The sequence below is a fragment of the Artemia sp. Qi Xiang Cuo genome, chromosome 21 (assembly GCF_049724085.1).
Source record: "Artemia sp. Qi Xiang Cuo chromosome 21, ASM4972408v1, whole genome shotgun sequence".
NCBI lineage: Eukaryota > Metazoa > Arthropoda > Branchiopoda > Anostraca > Artemiidae > Artemia > Artemia sp. Qi Xiang Cuo.
This window is the reverse complement of record NC_142814.1, coordinates 12,337,511-12,357,627: the sequence shown is the minus strand read 5'-3', so window position 1 is coordinate 12,357,627 and position 20,117 is coordinate 12,337,511. Positions and strand designations below refer to the sequence as shown.

General features: G+C 35.3%; 1 protein-coding gene across 2 annotated transcripts in view; it reads right to left on the bottom strand.

Annotated features, from left to right (window-relative positions):
- The window catches only part of Stat92E (Signal transducer and transcription activator Stat92E), a 176,938-nt gene that overhangs the window by 80,041 nt on the left and 76,780 nt on the right, over nucleotides 1-20,117 (bottom strand). For both annotated transcript variants that reach the window (XM_089106763.1, XM_089106762.1), the window contains exons 6-7: nucleotides 14,195-14,298; nucleotides 7,418-7,596 (exon numbers count right to left, since the gene is read on the bottom strand). In XM_089106763.1, coding sequence (XP_088962889.1) covers nucleotides 7,418-7,596; nucleotides 14,195-14,298 — 283 coding nt within the window. The remainder of the gene's footprint in view (nucleotides 1-7,417; nucleotides 7,597-14,194; nucleotides 14,299-20,117) is intronic.

Sequence of the window (20,117 nt, the reverse complement as noted above, 5' to 3'; positions counted from 1 at the left end):
TTTTTTTATTACTATTAATATCGAATATTCAATCAATCACCCAGGTTAAACTGTCTGTTAGTCTGCACAGGATTTAGCCTTTCTACGACGCATCAAAACATGAAAACCACAACGAACAAATATATTATTAGGGCTATGCATGGATCCATTAGGGGGGGGGGGGTGCATTGTCAGGATAACGACTATTGTATTGAAAAGAAGCATAAAATAAGGAATCTAGAGTTACTAGTTGTATTTCATTACGATATATCCTTCAGGTATGCCATAACTGTAAAATGTTACACCAGTAGGCCTAGGATCTTAAAATCAACTAGCCTACTTAACCTATCAAAATTTTCCCATGTTACCCCAGGTCTAGTTTGTGCAGACTCAATTTTCAGCTTTAATCCTATCGCATTATGGTTTAATCATCTCAAATACCCAACTTTCATGGAAAGTATCTATTTTTTCATGAGGTCGCCAGTGGCACTACGCCACAAGTAGCGTTAATAGTTCTTCATCTCTATCTCCCATATTAAATAGCTGGTGATCTTGTTTTCCATTCTCTTTGAGAGAAACTAGAATCTTAAGACAATTAAGTTGTTAGGTTGTTAAGTTTTTTTTTTTATGATTAACGGAGAAAGGCCTCAGACAAGGCCACCAACCTTGCATACTTGTGACTATGCTCCACGTTAAACCACGGTCAAATAAACATGACAATTTCTATCTCCTTCAAAATCTAAACCAATTATCAAATAATGGCAAGTGGATAAACATCAGATTCCTAGAAGCCAAAGGAATGCAAATATTTTCGATAATAAGTGAGGCTTAAAGGAACTGAAAAGGCTTTTTTTGTTCAGACCGATTGTAAATTATTTTTAATCCGAGACTACAGATATGAATACCGTAAAGAGAAATTATAGCTAAAGAGAAATTACTAGAAAATTATACTAGACATGGTGAAAGATCAAGAACTCAACATTTACCTCTCAAACCTAAATGAGTTTCTTCAAAGTTGTGGAAATTGTCGGTTTTGTGTAATAAGAATTGAGAATTTGAGCAGTTTCTTCTGAGGTGCGAGCACCTTTCTCATCTAGGGGATATAGTGTTAAACATTTGGTTTTAATTACTTTTCTTATTTAAGAGATATTATCTTCAAATTCTAAAAATACTCGGCACCATGCAAAATGGATCAAGGATTTGAGCATTTTCTTTAGAAGGGTGAGCACCTTTCTCATCTAGGAGATATTATCTTCAAACTTGTAAAAACAGTTGGTTTTGAGTACTTTTCTTATTGAGAGGAGACATATTCCTCAAAGTTCTGAAAATAGTCGGCATTATGCAACATGGGTCAAGAATTTGAGCAGTTTCTTCTGAGGTGCAAGCACCTTTCTCATCTCGGAGATATTATCTTCAAACTTGTAAAAACAGTCGGTTTTGGGTACTTTTATTATTGAAGAAATTTTATCTTCAAAGTTCTGAAAATAGTCAGCACAATGCGACATGGATTAAGAATTTGAGCAGTTTCTTTTGAGGTACGAGCACCTTTCTCAACTCGGAGATATTATCTTCAAAGTTCTGAAAATAGTCGGCACTATGCAACATGGGTCAAGAATTTGAGCAGTTTCTTCTGAGGTGCGAGCACCTTTCTCATCTCGGAGATATAATCTTCAAACTTGTAAAAATTGGTTTTGAGTACTTTTATTATTGAGGAAATTTTATCTTCAAAATTCTGAAATAGTCGGCGCAATGCAACATGGATTAAGAATTTGAGCAGTTTCTTCTGAGGTGCAAGCACCTTTCTCATCTCGGAGATATTATCTTCAAACTTGTAAAAACAGTCGGTTTTGAGTACTTTTATTATTGAAGAAATTTTATCTTCAAAGTTCTGAAAATAGTCGGCACAATGCACCATGGATTAAGAATTTGAGCAGTTTATTTTGACGTGCGAGCACCTTTCTTATCTAGAAGATATTATCTTAAAACTTGTAAAAACAGTTGGTTTTGTGTACTTTTATTATTGAAGAAATTTTATCTTCAAAGTTCTGAAAATAGTCGGCACAATGCAACATGGATTAAGAATTTGAGCAGTTTCTTCTGAGGTACGAGCACCTTTCTTATCTCGGAGATATTATCTTCAAACTTGTAAAAACAGTTGGTTTTGGGTACTTTTATTATTGAGGAAGTTTTATCTTCAAAGTTCTGAAAATAGTCGGCACAATGCATCATGGATTAAGAATTTGAGCAGTTTCTTCTGAGGTACGAGCACCTTTCTTATCTCGAAGATATTATCTTCAAACTTGTAAAATCAGTCGGTTTTGGGTACTTTTATTATGGAAGAAGTTTTATCTTCAAAGTTCTGAAAATAGTCGTCTCAATGAATCATAGATTAAGAATTTGAGTAGTTTATTCTGAGATACGAGCACCTTTCTCATCTCGGCGATATTATCTTAAAACTTTTAAAAACAGTTGGTTTTGGGTACTTGTTTTATTGAAGAAATTTTATCTTCAAAGTTCTGAAATACTCGGCGCAATGCAACATGGATTAAGAATTTGAGCAGTTTCTTCTGAGATACGAGCACCTTTCTTATCTCGGAGATATTATCTTCAAACTTGTAAAAACAGTTGGTTTTGGGTACTTTTATTATTGAAGAAATTTTATCTTCAAAGTTCTGAAAATAGTCGGCACAATGCAACATGGATTAAGAATTTGAGTAGTTTCTTCTGAGGTACGAGCACCTTTCTTATCTCGGAGATATTATCTTCAAACTTGTAAAAACAGTTGGTTTTGAGTACTTCTTTTATTGAGGAGATATTATCTTCAAAGTTCTGAAAATAGTTGGCACTATGCAACATGGATCAAGAATTTGAGCAGTTTCCTCTGAGGTTTCTTTCTCACCTATGATATATTATCTTCAAACTTGTCAAAACAGTTGGTTTTGAGTACTTTTCTTATTGAGGAGATATTACCTTCAAAGTTTTAAAAATTGTCGGCACCACGCAGCATGGATCAAGAAGTTGAGCACTTTCTTCTGAGGTGCAAGCACCTTTCTCACCTAGGATATATAATCTTCTTCATTTGGTTTTGATTATTTTTCTTATTTAAGAGATCCTTCAAATTTCCAAAAATAATGGGCACCATGCAATGTGGATCAAGAACTTGATCATTTTCTTCAGAAGGGTGAGCACCTTTCTCATCTATGAAATATTATCTTCAAACTTGTAAAAACAGTTGGTTTCGAGTTCTTTTCTTATTTAAGAAATATGATCTTCAAAGTTATAGGCAGCGCGATATCGCTGCCTAAGTAAAGAACGATGAGGGCACAATGTGTTTTTTTTTTTTTTTTCTCCATACCCGGGCACTTCGTATCGAAGGAGTTGTCGTATAAACTTCAAAAAGGGCTCATTCGATTGGAAATTGGAGTGGCTAGTGCCCTTATTAATAGTCGAAAGTGATTGGAGGGTAACTACCCCCCAACGCCCATCATTCCCCCAAACACATCCAATCAACACTTTGAGATAGCCATTCTTTTCAGCGTAGTTGATTTCCAGATAAAAAATATGTTTTTGAGGAGGACACTCCCCCACAACCCTCGGGGCAAGAGTTTTAAGTTATGCCCCGGGGGCATATTAGAACGATGTTGGCACAATGTATCATTTATTATTTTTTTTTCCTTTAGAGCAGGGCACTTCATATGGAAGGGGTCGTCGTAGAAACTTCAAAAGGGGCTCATTCAATTGGAAATTAAAAGTTCTAGTGCCGTTTCTAATAGTCGAAAGTGATTTGAGGGCAACTAGCCCCCCACCCCCGCCCATCATTCCCCCAAACACATCCGATCCAAATTTAGAGATAGCCATTTCATTCAGCGTAGTTGATTTCCAGATAGAAAATATGTTTTTGAGAAGGGCACTCCCACAACCCTCAGGGCAAGGGTTTAAGTTATGCCCTGGGGACATATAAGTTTTTTTTTATAGAAGGCGTTGTCGTAGAAACTTCAAAACAAGCTCATTCAATTGGAAATTAAAAGGGCTAGTGCCCTCTTTAATAGTCGAAAGTGATTGAAGGGCAACTAGCCCCCCCCCCCACAACCATTATTTCCCCAAACACATCCAATCAAAATTTTGAGATAGCCATTTTGTTCCAGATGGAAAATATGTTTTTGAGGAGGATACTCCCCCAAAATCCTCAGGACAAGGTTTTTAAGTTATGCCCTGGGGGCATATAAGGTTTTTATAGAAGGCATTGTCGTAGAAACTTCAAAAAAGCCTCATTCGATTGGAAATTCAAAGGGCTAGTGCCCTTTTTAATAGTCAAACGTGATTGGAGGGCAACTACCCCCCCCCCAAACCCATCATTCCCACAAACACATCCAATCAAAATTTTTAGATAGCCATTTTATTCAACGTAGTCGAAAGTTTTGGAAATTAGGTCTTTAAGGATGAGAAACCCTCCCCCCAGCCCTCAGGGCAAGGATTGTAAGTTATGCCCTGGGGGCATATAAAGTTTTTATTGAAAGCGTTGTCGTAGAAACTTCAAAAGGGCTCATTCAATTTGAAATTGAAAGGGGTAGTGGAAATTTTGTCTTTTAGGATTATAACCCCCTCAGAGCCCTAAGTGCAAGGGTTGTAAGTTATGCCCAGAGGGCATATAAAGTTTTTATTGAAAATGTTTTAGTAGAAACTTCAAACGGGCTCATTCAATTGGAAATAGAAAGGGCTAGTGCCTTTTTTTAATAGTTGAAAGTAATGGAATATTAACTAAAGCCCCTCCCACGTCCACCATTTTCCCAAACACATCCAATAAAAAATTTAAGATATTCTATTTGTTAAAGGTAGTTGAAAGTTCTGGAAATTATGTCTTTTAGGATGACAACCCCCTCCCACCATAGCCCTCAGGGTAAGAGTTGTAAGTTATGCCTTGGGGGCATATAAAGTTTTTATTGAAAGCGTTGTTGTAGAAACTTCAAAAGGGCTCATTCAATTGGAAATTGAAAGGGCTAGTGCCTTTTTTAATAGTTGAAAGTGATTGGATGGCGACTAACGCCCCTCTCACGCCCACCATTTTCCAAAACCCATACAATCAAAATTTTGAGATATCCATTTTGTTCAACGTAGTTGAACGTTCTGAAAATTAGGTCTTTTAGAATGATAACCCCCTCAGAGCCCTCATTGCAAGGGTTGTAATTTATGCCCTGGGGTCATATAAGGTTTATATAGAAAGCTGTTAAATCATAGGCAGCGCGATTGCGCTGCCTAAGTAAAGAACGGGGACACTCGAGAACGAGACAAGAAACGGGGACTAAGTAAAGAGGAGGACACTTCCCCAAAACCCTCAGGGCAAGGGTTTTAACTTATGCCCTGGGGGGCATATAAGAACGATGTTGGCACAATGTATTATTTATTAATTTTTTCCTTTAGACCAGGGCATTTCGTATCGAAGAAGTTGTCGTAGAAACTTGGGAAAGTGCTCATTCAATTGGAAATTGGAGTGGCTTGTGCCTTTTTTCATAGTCGAAAGTGATTGGAAGGTGGCTAACACCCCTTCCACGCCCACTATTTCACGAAACACATCCAATCAAAACTTTGAGATAGCCATTTTGTTCAACGTAGTTGAAATTATGTTTTCAACTACGTTTAAAAAATGTTTCAAACCCCTATGCCTCCCCAAGGCCAGAACAAAATTAGCACTTTACTGAAAAAATACAAATGAATGTGCATTGTCAGTTTAATATACATATACTGATATTTAGTAATCAAAATGTTAATATAATTTGATTTATTAAAGTTATAAAAGTAAAAATTTTTATATTTTTTCAGTAAAATGCAAATTTTGTTCTGGTCTTGGGAATGCATAGGGGTTTTACGCCGAACTTATGTTAATTTCTGCTCGTTTTGAGTTTGACTCGGTTATTTATTGTAGTTCCTGTCTGATTTGGGTTTCATTTATTTATCGGTGCTGATTTGTGTTAGTTTCAAGCTTGGCAGATAATTCAATTTCATTTTTGCTATTATTAGGTTTAAGGGAATTCTTCCCTTCTCTTTGAAAAACTTATTTTGTGGAAAAAGTTTTTTTAATTAATTCTAAAAATAGTCAACGCCAAACAATACCTTTCTCATCTAGGAAATTTATCTTAAAATTTGTAAAAACTGTCAGTTTTGAGTAATTTTCTTATGTAAGAGACAGTATCTTAAAAGTTCTAAAAATAGTCAGCATCATACAAAATGGATCAAGAGCTCGAACATTTTCTCATGTCAGCACTTTTCTAAAACCAGGTCTTCACTACGGCTATTTCAGGCTAGGTCACCTCTAATTTTTATGTTATTTGGCAGCTTCAATCTCCATTGGTGCTTTTTTCAGCCTCAAAAGGCAAATCAGGAGCATGTGAATTGGCTTTTTTGCAAGAAAAGTCAAACTCAGTGAACGAAAAGCCGTTTTCACTCGACCAACTACGCTTCAAAAGCCACAATAAAGATAGAGTTTTAGCCTTCGTAAAACCAAGAAAATTGTCAGTTTTGAGCATTTTTCTCTTTCAAAACTCAGTCAGATCTCATTTTCCTATTCCGGGTAGGTATGCATGACCATGTACCTACCACAAGCTTAACTTGCTTAACTTACTGAACCTTCATACCGTGGTAGCGTGGAGAGCGTCTTCAGCCTTCTCCACATGGGAGGCTCAGCAGCAAGGGTCTCGAACTTAAATTCAACTTCATCCGAGACATGGACTAAGCATTTTCTGTTAGTTGAACTTCAGGCATGTTTACAGGGGTTGCTAGCCCTCCCTGAGCATTTTTTCTCATTTGAACTCTAGGCTTGTATATAGGGGTTACAAGCCTTCTCCTGAGCATTTTCTCTCATTTGAAATCCAGGCATGTAAACAGGGGTTGCTAGCCCTCCCCTGAGCATTTTCTCTCATTTGAACTCCAGGAATGTATACAGGAGCTGCTAGCCCTCCCCTGAGCATTTTCTCTCCTTTGAAATCCAGGCATGCATACAGGGGTTGTTAGCCCTCCCCTGAGCTTTTTCTCTCATTTGAACTCTAGATATGTATACAGGGTTGGCTAGCCCACCCCTGAGCATTTTCTCTCATTTGAACTCCAGGCACGTATACATTTTTTTTATTTTTTTTTAATATGGAGGCATGGTAAATATGAGTAAAAGCTCAGAACTCAAAAATGTTAAAAGAAAGGTAACAAGACTTACCACTCTTGTATATCATCAAGAAAATCATCAAGAGTCAAAGCAGTTGCATTGACTTAATTAAAGGTTAGAAGGTTACAATAGAAGACATGACCCACGTCTGACTAGGGGCAAGGCCGCCAGATTATTCAAATAGCCCATATATATATATATATATATGAATGAGTGAACGCTTAGTCAGTATGATTTTGAGCTCGGCCCTCAGAATTACTATCTGAAAGTAAAGTTAATAAGACTTACCATTCTTGAATAATATCGAGAGAATTAACAAAAGGGACGCCATTTCCAGCTAGTTGTTGTTCTCTCTTCCAGCGTATTAGTTCATCGTCAAGGACCCGTCCTTGGAGACTGCCAATACCAACTACGGTGTCTTTGTGTTTTTCGGCCAGAAGTGCACGTGTTTTAAGTAACTCAACCACCTTCCAAAGAAATTGATAATTAGCTAGAATTAACGCTGACACTTACAACTAACTAAAACGACAAGAATTCAAGTCAAGTTCAATTTTTGTTGACATAGCACACATTTGACTTGATGTTTTTTCCCTGAGAAGCCCCAGCTTTTTTAAATAACTATACCACCTTACACAGAAACACGTATATGTGTAGATATAACAGACACACATACGGCTGGCCGATATCAAAAGACAATGAGTCCAGTTATCATTTTTAAGCACCGAGTCATTTCTGCTCCGATAATTCAAAAGGCATGATGCTACAATTTCTCGCTCAAAAAAGTTAAGAGAAAGGAGAGCCTGAGATCAATGCCAGTTCTCAATACAGTTTTTTTTAACATTATTCCTTCCTGACACAGGTAATTCTTTCATGAGTATCATGAGTCTATCAGGAGTAGGTATATAGTACTATTTCTCAACTATGCATGTGAGTGGTAAAACAGAAAACAAAAACATATTTTGCAAAAAAAAGGAAATTCTAAATATAACCAAACAACATAGGGAAAAGAAAATTCGACAAATCGAAAGAAGTTTCTTAGTTTTGGGAGGTGCCTATGATTATTCGAAAATTTTGATATTTCCCCTTATTTGGCAGCATTAATAAGGCTTTAATTGAAATCAAATGAAGAAAATACATCAAAGAATCTGCAGTTTACAATGATGAACAATTTTTACGCAGTGAGACTTTGACTAAAACTAATTTTGACGTGCACCCTTAAAGCATCTATATTTGGCACGCATTGCCCTGCAGGGCCATGGCCACAACAAAAAAAAAAAAAAAAAAAAAAAAAAAAAAAAAAATTGAACATAACCATCGTCGAAATCCCTCCTGGTTGATAACACCCTCAGGAACAAACCACCCCACGCTCCTTAAATTTGTAAAACCTATCCCCGAACAGCTTTTTCATCCAAAACTCTTCCCTTCATCAACTTCAAAAATGTAGTTACTCAAAACCCCTAAACCCTTCACATGATCCCAGAAAATGCGACAAATTTTTCACCATATTTAACCACATCAGACAACTGCAAGGACCACTCTTCATTCTAACGCTTCCAAATATCTGTTTCTTCTTCTTTCCCCAAATGGCATAAAATACAAGAAATTACGTATTTAGTATCATGCCTGGACAACCCAGCTCTAAAATTTACCTCCTCCCCCATGTCGCTTTTTCCCTAAAATACAAACCTAGAGTCAGAAAATCGAAACTGACATAGCCACTCTGAATTTCCTGATCAACTTAACCGTAGAACCAACCATAAACCGAAGCCAAATGAGCTCAGAACTGGCATTCTTTGGCGTAAAAGGATGTTGTAAGGAAAAATTTATTGAAAATTGGAACTTCTTGAGAGGGTGTAAAGAGGGAGGCTTCAAATAGATTGGGCTGGAGGAGGAGAACAAACCTAGAGCCAGAAAATCGAGTCTGACATAGCCACTCTGAATTTCCTGATCAACTTAACAGCAGAACCAACCATGAACCGAAGCAAAATGAGCTCAGAACTGGCATTCGTTGGCGTAAGAGGTGGTCGTAAGGAAGAATTTATTGAAAATTGGAACTTCTTGAGAGGGTGTAAAGAGGGAGGCTTTAAATAGATTGGGCTGGAGGAGGAGGACAAACCTAGAGCCAGAAAATCAAATCTGACATAGCCACTCTGAATTTCCTGATCAACTTAACCACAGAACCAACCATGAACCGAAGCCAAATGAGCTCAGAACTGGCATTCGTTGGTGTAAGAGGTGGTCGTAAGGAAGAATTTATTGAAAACTGGAACTTCTTGAGAGGGTGTAAAGAGGGAGGCATTAAATAGATTGGGCTGGAGGAGGAGGACAAACCTATGAGCCGGAAAATCAAATCTGACATAGCCACTCTGAATTTCCTGATCAACTTAACCACAGAACCAACCATGAACCGAAGCCAAATGAGCTCAGAACTGGCATTCGTTGGCGTAAGAGGAGGTCTTAAGGAAGAATTTATTGAAAATTTGAACTTCTTGAGAGGGTGTAAAGAGGGAGGCTTTAAATAGATTGGGCTGGAGGAGTTTTTAGCTATGTTGGCCACAGAGAGCTTGGTGTTGCAGTGAGTTGTTAGTAGTAGTAGTTCTTACTTCAATTTGTTCGCAAACAGGAACATTTGCAATCTAAGGTCACACAGTATCTAATATCAACATAAAATCAGCGAAAAACCACAATGAACATTGTCTATATACTCGTAAATCTCAAAGTTCCCGAGCCTGAACCCAGGGGTGACGAAAGTTCCAGGTTTAAATCTGCCCACTCACCCTAAAAGTGAGAATTGCGAAGAAACCTGTTGCAAAGCTAGCAACCTCATGTTCTGCTCTATTTCTAATAATTTTAATTTTGATGTTTTTATAAAATATTTAATATCCAATAAATAAAACATTTAATATTTTAATAAAATTTAACATATCTTATAATGTTAATCTAATATAATTTAATCTTAATAATTTTAATTATAATTTTGCTTTACACTAATCTATCTTTGAATTTTAATCCGAAAAGAAAAGAAGATAAACATTTAAGACCATTTATTTATCTCTTCAGCCATGTAAAGAATAAGATTGAAAGGTCTACATCCCTACTTTAAATAAGGCATTTTAAACTATCCATTTCAGCCTGCTTTTCAATTAGACATGTGAGAGTAAATTCCCCTGCTATATCTAATAGAACAGTATCCTTTTAAACTATTAGTCTAATAAAGTATCCAAACACAAGACCCTAAAGAAAGAGGTTTTTCTGGGGATGGGACAAAAAGATGTTTTGAAAGTGGAAAAAAGATTTGAAAAAAAGAAAAATGCATTTTGTTTTTCTGATTAGATACAAGAATTTGTCAATTGTTGCACTCTAAGAAGGGGGGGGGTAATATCCAGTCTGACCAGCATAAGACCCCCCTGGTGTTTTCTTGATATTGAAAGAAAAAAAAAAAAAACTACAATAATGAATGTTAACCAACCAGCAATGAGTATTAAACGATGACACAGTTGCAGCTTCGTTCTGAGTATGTCAGAATATTGATTATTGAAGAAAGATTATTACCCTTTACTGCTAGTGATTTATCACCCTTACTGCTAATACTAAAAAATCACTAAATTTGCATATAAATCATTAGATTATTGAAGAAAATCACTAGATCAACCCAAAAACCACTAAAATCTAGTCGACTTTTTTGTCACCGGATGGCAACCCTGTGTAAGAAGCCTCTTGTGCGATAACAAATCAAATTTTACATGGTAAATCATTTCTAAATAATTCCACTAGAACTATTAGTAGAGTAGAAGATCTAAAGCTTAACTGAACAGCCTTGACAAAGAAAAAAGGAAAAATTCACTAAAACTAGTGAAAGCGAGAAGAAAAAAAGAAGAAAACACACAAAAAACGGCGTTTAAACACGAAAACTCGCATAAATGGTTCTAAAACCAGTGAAAGTGAGAATAAAAAAGGAAGAAAACACTAAAAAAAACACGGATTTTAAACACAAAAACTCGAAAATTTCTCCTGCGCAAAAAAGCCGTCTTCGGCATGTAAGAACCAAAATAGCGGAGCAAAACCAAGAAAAGAAGCTAGAAGTAAAAAAAAAACAGAAATTGGGTTCTAGCCCTTTTGTGCACTTGGGAATATCATTATCACAGTTTTAAGTACGATTTTAAGATCTAAAGCTTAACTAAACAGCCTTGACAAAGAAAGAAGGAAAAATAGCAAATAAATAGTTCTAAAACCAGTGAAAGTGAGAATAAAAAAGGAAGAAAACACTAAAAAAACACGGATTTTAAACAAGAAAACTCGAAAATTTCTCCTGCGTAGAAAAACCGTCTTCGGCATCCAAGAACCAAAATAGCGGAGCAAAACCAAGAAAAGAAACTAGATGTAAAAAAAAACTAAAACTTTGATTCTTGCCCTTTCGAACACTTGTGAATATCATAATCACAGTTTTAAGTACAAATATAAAGAAACACATTTCAATAAAAAAAAATTTCTCGAAATACACTAAACAATAAAAAAAAATAATGTTAATTTTTTTATTACTCATTGATTGTCAAGTTGTGATCGATAGTTATATCTGGAAATAAACAACAACATAGAAATTGTTTCGCCCGAACCAAACTTGGGGCCCGCCCCCTCGAACAAATTTCTTTATTTTGGATTGTGAGTGCCTTTTATTGAAATTACCCAATAAAATAGTTTTATAGACTATCATCCCCCCACCGAGACAACTTATTCGGTGGCCGGAGTTACCCCTCGGTGATTACCCCCCACCAAGGAAAATATCCCCCGGTAAACCCCCCCCCGTTAAAATAAGGCTTTCCAAATTTGAGAGAATTTTATTTGTGTTTTTTTCCGTAGGGGGAAGGAATTTTGTTACTTGTGCATTATGTGCCACTCACTCAAGTTTACGCTGTGTAAAACTTGAAAACTCACCAGTTATTTCGTTAGTTTCTTCGTTACTTTAGAAATAAATTAGGGCTATAGATTTGCATATTTGGGGGGGGGGGTGAAGTATAGCGGGTCTGCATAAAAAATGTGTTTGGTACAAGTATTATGCATATTAGATAAATAGATAGAGAAGTGTATTTTGAAGCCAAATATACGGCCATGAACATAGTAAAGTAACAAATGGAAGGCACAAATAACAAACTTTGATCGGCGATCATCATAAAAGACTACATTAACCTAATAATAGTACTTAACACCTGGAAAAACGGTGATTAAAGAAAAACGCCTTAACACATGGAAAAACAACTTAGATGAAACATTACATTTACTTTATACTGGGATTTTTTAATTTTTTTTCTTTATTTTTAGTTAACAAAATTTCCAGATACCTCGCTATTCTTCTGTAATTGTTTAGTGGCTACATACCTAAAAATAATTATTTTCTGACTTCAAACTGTCCAAATACTTGAGGGATTCCAAATACTCCAAATACATAAGGGAGGGGGAGGTGGTAAAGCATTTGGACAATGTCAGAAAGCAATTCTTTCTCGGTTTGGCCACTTAAAAATAACAGAAGAATAGCGAAGCATCCGGAAATTTTGTTAATTAAAAAAAAAAGAAAAAAAAATCCCAATATAATGTAATTGTAATGGTTCATTTAAGTGTTTTTCCAAGTGTTAAGTTTTTTTTTTTTTCCCTTTTTTTCAATGACCGTTTTTCCAAGTATTCCAAGTACTTCCAAGTACTTTTCCAAGTACTATTATTAGGTGTGCTATAAAAAACTGGTGTGTTCAAATACTTTACCACCCCCCCCCCTTATGTGCAAATATATAGCCCAAATTATATATTTCCCAGATATTCTGTCACTTGTCTTTGTCTTGTCTCGCGCTAAGCTGAAAAAAAACTAACAAAGACACCGATTTGTTTTCAATTTGCACATAGTGTAAACTTGAGTGAATGGCCCATAATACGTAAGCACCAAAACTTCTTTCTCTTACAGAAATAAAAATATATAACTAAAATAAATTTCTCAAATTTGAAATGCTTATTTTTCAAAGGGGGTATTTTCCAGTGGGGGGTATTTTCTGCAGGGGGAGCGGTATTTTTTTTTGGGGGGGGGGGTATTTTACTTGGGGGGGGGGGTGTATTTTCCGGGGAGGGTAATCACCGGGGGTGACCCCCCCCTCAATGTATACAAACAATTGTGTTTGTATGCATTGACCTGTTTATCAGCAAGGGCTATTTTAGCTATACTTGAATGGCTAAAATATTCCACAAAAGGAATATTTGAATATTCATATACTTGAATTTTCATATTATATAAAATGGAAATTACATTTCTAACTAACAAGAATCTTGATAACTATATAGTAAAAACTCGTTTATCAGCAATGACTACTTTATTAAAAAATAAAAGGTTAAAAATGAAAAAAGGAAAAGGAAAAAGGAAAGCAAAAAAGGAGAAAAAAAGAAAAAAAAACCTGAATATTTCACCGACACATAAACAGGATGAAACATGTGAATATCATAGTCAAAATCTTATGTACAATTACAAAGAAACATTTTTTAAGTAAAGGTTTTCAACCAACTGCACAAAAAAATAAAAAAAAATATTAAGTAAAACAAGTAAAAGAAAATAAAATGTTTCCTGCTAAATAAAAAAAAAAGAAGAAATTTCCTAAGACTAAAATTCCAAGCGTGAGGCGATTATGACTTAGAAAATCTTCCTTGGGTAGTCATAAATATACCCTAACTGGTCCATGTTACTAGTGTTTAAATGAAAAACGTTTGCAAAGGTTCAAGTTGGAAGAAAAAGAAAATCCATTTCTACTATTTTAGAGTATTTGCAGGTAAGTAATTATTTACACTTTACTTTTATTAGTATTTTATTAATAATTCACATTTAATCCTGGGAATTCAGATTCATATTTTATACTATCAAATCTCATTTATAAAATGTATTGTCGAGCCCACGCCTGCCTCTCACTCAAGCTAACAATAACATCAGTTACTAGCATGAGGTAAATGTCGTACCTGTAATGAGTTTTTGGCTTTCAGTAGATTTCATTCTCTTAACATATAGAATTAAATAAAATCGTTTGAAAAAGCATTACTCACTCTTTGATTGACTTTTTGAGCCAGAGAATCCTTCTTTGCCCTTAGCTGTTTTTCCACGTCCGGTGACTGCGTGAGTGGATTGTTTTGTACGTGTTGAATGCTAGCTATAAAATAGTAAAGTTCAAGTAACATGCTAGTAACGTGAACTAGTAACGCTGCAGAACTGCGACTTGAACTTAAATGAATTTTCTAAGTACCCACTGTCTCTTTGGGGGGAGGGGAGGGGGGTCATCAGGAACTATCTCTTCATTTCCCAGCCTCTCTCCGTCCCTATACTATGAAAGGCAAAGATTCGTCCTGATAATACAATTTATAGTATTTCTCTTTCTCTCAGATATTTTATGAGTGGATTTTTTTACGTATTGTATACAAGCTAAAAGAAAGATAAAAATTTCAATAAAACCCATGAAGTAATTTTGGGCTGGGGGCCACGAACCTAGGGTCTATTTCAGGATCAGGGTCTATATATAGAACCTAGGATCTATTTCGGGATCAGGGTCTATATATAGAACCTACGGTCTATATAGGGTCTCTTTAGGGCACCAAAACCACTTGAATTGTATAAAAATTGCAGATAAAACCTTGCAATGTTTGATCTTTATACCTTATTGTTTGCTAATTTTTCACTCACGTGTCTTGTTCTTAAACTGAACACACTTGCTTACCAAAAACTGCGTTACTGCATATAGAGATTTCTTCATAAAGAACTATTTTCCTGAGGACTTCATTTTCTTTTTCTTGGTTATCAAGGAATTATATTCTTGAAGATTTCATTTTCATTTTCCTTGGTAATTTAACACAAGGGTGAAGGGATTACATCAGTACTTCTACTACTAATAACAACTCATTGCAGCGCCAAGCCACTTGAGACCAACACAAGTGCACACGCCCCTCCTCCCCTCCGATATTTTCCATGCTGATATATATACCGATTTTATGGTATACTGATATATGGTATAAAGACAATAAAATATAAAAAACTGATTTAATTTGTTTGCTGTGGTGTAGTGAAAAAAAATGTGTTAGACTTTTTAAGTTGCAGGAGTTGTTCTATAAATCAGTGAGTCCAAAATGTAATTCCTTTACCTTTTTTTAAAAATTTTTAAGAAAAATAAAAATAAATTTCTTGACGTTTCATAAGTGCCTAAATTTCGTCACTCGAGCCTAAAACACACAGCCTAAAACGAACGTAAATGTATAGTAATTAACTTATTCAAAACGACAGTCCTATTAAAGAGGGTATTACATCTGAAGCACCTAACAAATATTTATTCTTAAAGGCCGCTGGTCACATGCTAAGCATAAATTTGCAAACAAATAAAAATGAACAGTTTCAAGAACTACACGCCCATCATTCCCCCAAACAAATCCAATCAAAATTTTGAGATATCCATTTTGTTCAATAAAAAAAATTCGAACCCTCTTTCGTTGTCTAGTTAGTTTCTTTGTAAAATTTGGAATAGATTTGAGAAGGAAGACACCTCTTCAAAGGGTATTTTCTAGCTAAAGAGGCATTTCATTGGCACATTTGTTCAGCAATACAAGTATCAACTTTTTTTTTTATCATCAGATAAAGAAAATAGGTGTTGCTTCTTTTGCGGTATATTGAAGAAAGTGCAGTAAACCATATCCGATACAGTATTTCCAGCAACCTTTTAAGTTGCTGGAGGTGTGCTGAAAATCAGTGTGCCCATAATAGTATTTTATAGTATTTGTTTTCTAGAAAAAAATGTTTATTTACATTTTAGTTTTATTAGTCTTTCACCAAGCTTTTCTAATTTTTGGGGGAGTTGAGGAGTTAAGCAGTATCATGGGGGAGCAGTATTATGGGGGAGTTAAGCAGAATCATGATTCCGTCAGTGTTGCCATGTTGAAGCGTGAAAATTGATCAAGGAACTAATTAGTAAAATTTGACAGAGCCTTTGTTTGTGAAAACCACTGTATAAAGACAATTAGCAGTAAGTTCACCGCAGATGATTTCTGGCTCTTCATTCTCGGTGCGAACAAACAGCTCCTCCCACATACTTTTTCATTGGCGCGTACAAACAGCTCCTCTCATTTGATCTGCCATCAGTGGTCACACATATTTTGGCAGAAACTTTCTCAAAATGCCTTTGAAGCCAACTCGAGACTTCGAAACCTACTTGTAATTCCTAAAAACATCCAATAATAAAATTGCACTATTAATTACCGATTTTCATATATGTACTGGAATAAATTAATTTAAAATTAGTTTCTTTGAAATTTAGTGTTCCAACGTTGAAGCCAAGTTTCGCGTTCAAGAGAAATCTGACTTATCTACCCGTGAAAAGATCTAATGTCGCTTATGTTTTTACGTCCTCTGAAGCACTCGCACCTCGGTTCAGTTTTTTATAATGGGTGAGATAGGGAAAGATCATACTGTCAAATATTTATATACTGTGGTAAAAACTTAAACATTGACAATCACTGGATTCCCAAAGTTAACTACAACTTAAAAGGAAAGCTTCACCTTCTTAAACTGTTTCGTACCAAATGCTTTTAGCCTATTTTTTGTCTTTTTTTACCAACTTTTTTTTTCTTTTGCTTTTATGCTTTTAGCTATACTAAAGCCTATACTAATGCTTTTAGCCTATTTTTCGCCTTTTTTTTACCAACATTTTTTTCTTCTTCTGCTTTTATGCTTTTAGCTATGCTAAAGCCTATGCTAATGCTTTTAGCCTAATTTTTGCCTTTTTTTTACCGACGTTTTTTTTTTCTTAATTGATCCCTGCTATTGCAAGAACTTCATAGCTGCTTATGAATGTCACTTTTATTAAAATTGATTTATCGTTTTTTCGTGATTTTTAAAGATATTGGTGGTTGGTTAATTATTAGAATTTAGTGCAAAGGTTATTTGTACTTATTTTGTTTGTCTGTTTCAGAAAATTAACACATTGAGTATATTTATATACTTAATATTTATATACTTACTATAAATTTATATACTTAACACACTAAATATATAACACATTAAGTATATCAAAAAAATTAACACAATAAGTATATTTCAATATACAAAACAAAGTGGCTAAAAGAAGAAAAAATTATACTAAAATTATAAAAATTATGCTAGTGGATATACTGTTACAACTTCCTTGCAACAACCGGGATCGAACCTTAACCCGGAAGATTCCAGGTGCGGCTTTATCCACTGCGCTGTCACAAGGTATTTAAATTGAATATTCATAATATGTATGATATGGAAGTAACTTGTCTCTGAGAGAAAATGACGTCATATCCTAGAGAAATAACTACACTGTTACGTCTCTCTTTACTTTCACATTTGAAATAATCGACTTCGGTATAAACCTAGAATTGGGGGCTAGTGAGAAGAAAATATGATAAGAAAATGAATTTAAGCATCTCTTATTTGAATTATCAAGTAAAATTTGGCTTTTTATTTTTAGCCACCCTTGAATAATTTTATTAATGCACTCCTTCCCCTCCTCCCAAGGAAAACTGTAAGTGCCTGGCTGACAAAGGTTTTATATATTACCAGGTTAATCCAAGAAAAGAGACAAAGAGAAAGTATTATTACATACTTCCATGTTAAAATGTATGCTTTTATTCCAATAAGTTCTTTTGTGAAGCAAAATGTAACCCTTTTTTCTCATCACATGAATAACTCCACCTTTTTGTCAGTTGGTGACACATGTTGTTTTTATGTTAAATTTGGAGCGTGTAAAAAGAATGAGAAACACGATTGGTTCTTTTTTTTATGAAATTTATAAAGAAGTAAAAGGAACAGCTTTATAAGCCACAATATTATCTACTGGTAACCTCTTAATTTCTCTTTGATTAAACATTAATCTGTTTTTTTTTCAAATGTTTCAAACAACCTAAATTGTTTCAGTTTTAGTCAGTTAAATCAGTTCCAGATCATTTTATGAATTAATTAAAAACAAAATATCCGAAAAAAAAGTTTTTCAAAGAAAAGTAAAGGCCATATTAGACTTCAGATAAGAAAAAATAGAAACCTAAAATAACTCAAAATCAAAACGACCTTTCAAAAAGCCATATTAACAAACCACTTATCAGTTAAGACATGCCACAACCAGGGACAATTGTCACAAATTTCCGAGCGTATAATTAGATCGACGTTGATATTACACCAAATGAGCAATAGCTAGAAATAAAAATCAGAGAAGTTAAATCCCGAGCCTCCTGCATATTTGTATCTCTATTATGCAGAATTTTACTAAAAACCACCAAAAATAGATTTAAGCTAGATTCTCAATTACTTATTTTTAAAATTTTTGCAGCCTTAAAATATCTCCAATATCTTCTTTTTCTTCTAGTCCATGTCCAATCCGTGTTTGATTACAAATACATCAAAAATCATGTAAATCAAGAAAATATTTCTGATTTCTTACCCCCCCCCATCTATTGCAGGTAAAAAAAAACACTACAAGTATATTTCCACATAAAAAATCTACTAACTAAAACAAAAGAAAAATTATTCATACACATTTCTTTTTATTAGTATTTCTTTGCATCAGACGAGATTGATCCTCAACTAGAAATTTTCGAGGCGTGGCTTCATCTTCTGTGCTGTTACAAGGTGTCTGAGTTGAATATTCATAATATGTATCATATGAATGTAGCTTCTGAAACAAAATGCGGATGTCTCCCAATGAGGTGGGCTTTTTAGAGCCACAACATTGTCTACAGGTAAGCTGTCAGTTTCTCTGTGATTCAACCAGAGTCTGTGTCATTCACATGTTCTAACTCGGTCCTAGTGTATTTTATGGATGACGGATGACCGGAAAACCAAAAGGTCGTGCAAATAAATGGCGGGTCGTCTCCCAATGAGGTGGGCTTTTTTGAGGCACAATATTGTCTACAGGTAAGCTGCCAGTTTCTCTGTTATTCAACCCGAGTCTGTATAATTCCCATGTTCTAACTCGGTCCTAGTGTATTTTATGGATGGTGGATGACCGGAAAACGAAAAGTTCGTGCAAACAAAATGCGGGTCGTCTCCCAATGAGGTGGGCTTTTTTGAGCCACAATACTTTCTACAGGTAAGCTTCCAGTTTATCTATGATTCACCAGAGTCTGTATCATTCACATGTTCTAACTCGGTTCAAGTGTATTTTATGGATGACGGATGACCGGAACACCAAAAGTTCGTGCAAACAAAATGAAGATCGTTTCCCAGTGAGGTGGACTTTTTTTTAGCCAAAATATTTTCTACGGGTAAGCTGCCAGTTTCTCTGTGATTCAACCAGAGTCTGTATCATTCACATGTTCTAGCTTGGTCCTAGTGTATTTTATGGATGGTGGATGACCGGAAAACGAAAAGTTCGTGCAAACAAAATGCGGGTCGTCTCCCAATGAGGTGGGCTTTTTTGAGCCACAATACTTTCTACAGGTAAGCTTCCAGTTTATCTGTGATTCAACCAGAGTCTGTATCATTCACATGTTCTAACTCGGTCCAAGTGTATTTTATCGATGACGGATCACCGGAAAACGAAAGTTCGTGCAAACAAAATGCAGGTCGTTTCCCAATGAGGTGGGCTTTTTTTAGCCACAATATTTTGTACAGGTAAGCTGCCAGTTTCTCTGTGATTCAACCAGAGTCTGTATCATTCACATGCTCTAACTCGGTCCTAGTGTATGTTATGGATGGTGAATGACCGGAAAACAAAAGTTCGTGCGAACAAAATGCAGGTCGTTTCCCAATGAGGTGGGCTTTTTTGAGAAACAATATTTTCTACAGGTAAGCTGCCAGTTTCTCTGTGATTGAACCAGAGTCTGTATCATTCACAAGCTCTAACTCGGTCCTAGTATATTTTATGGATGGTGGATGACCGGAAAACCAAAAGTTGGCGCAAACAAAATGCAGGTCGTTTCCCAATATATTATTATCTAACATATATTTTACCTCCCAATATATTTGCAC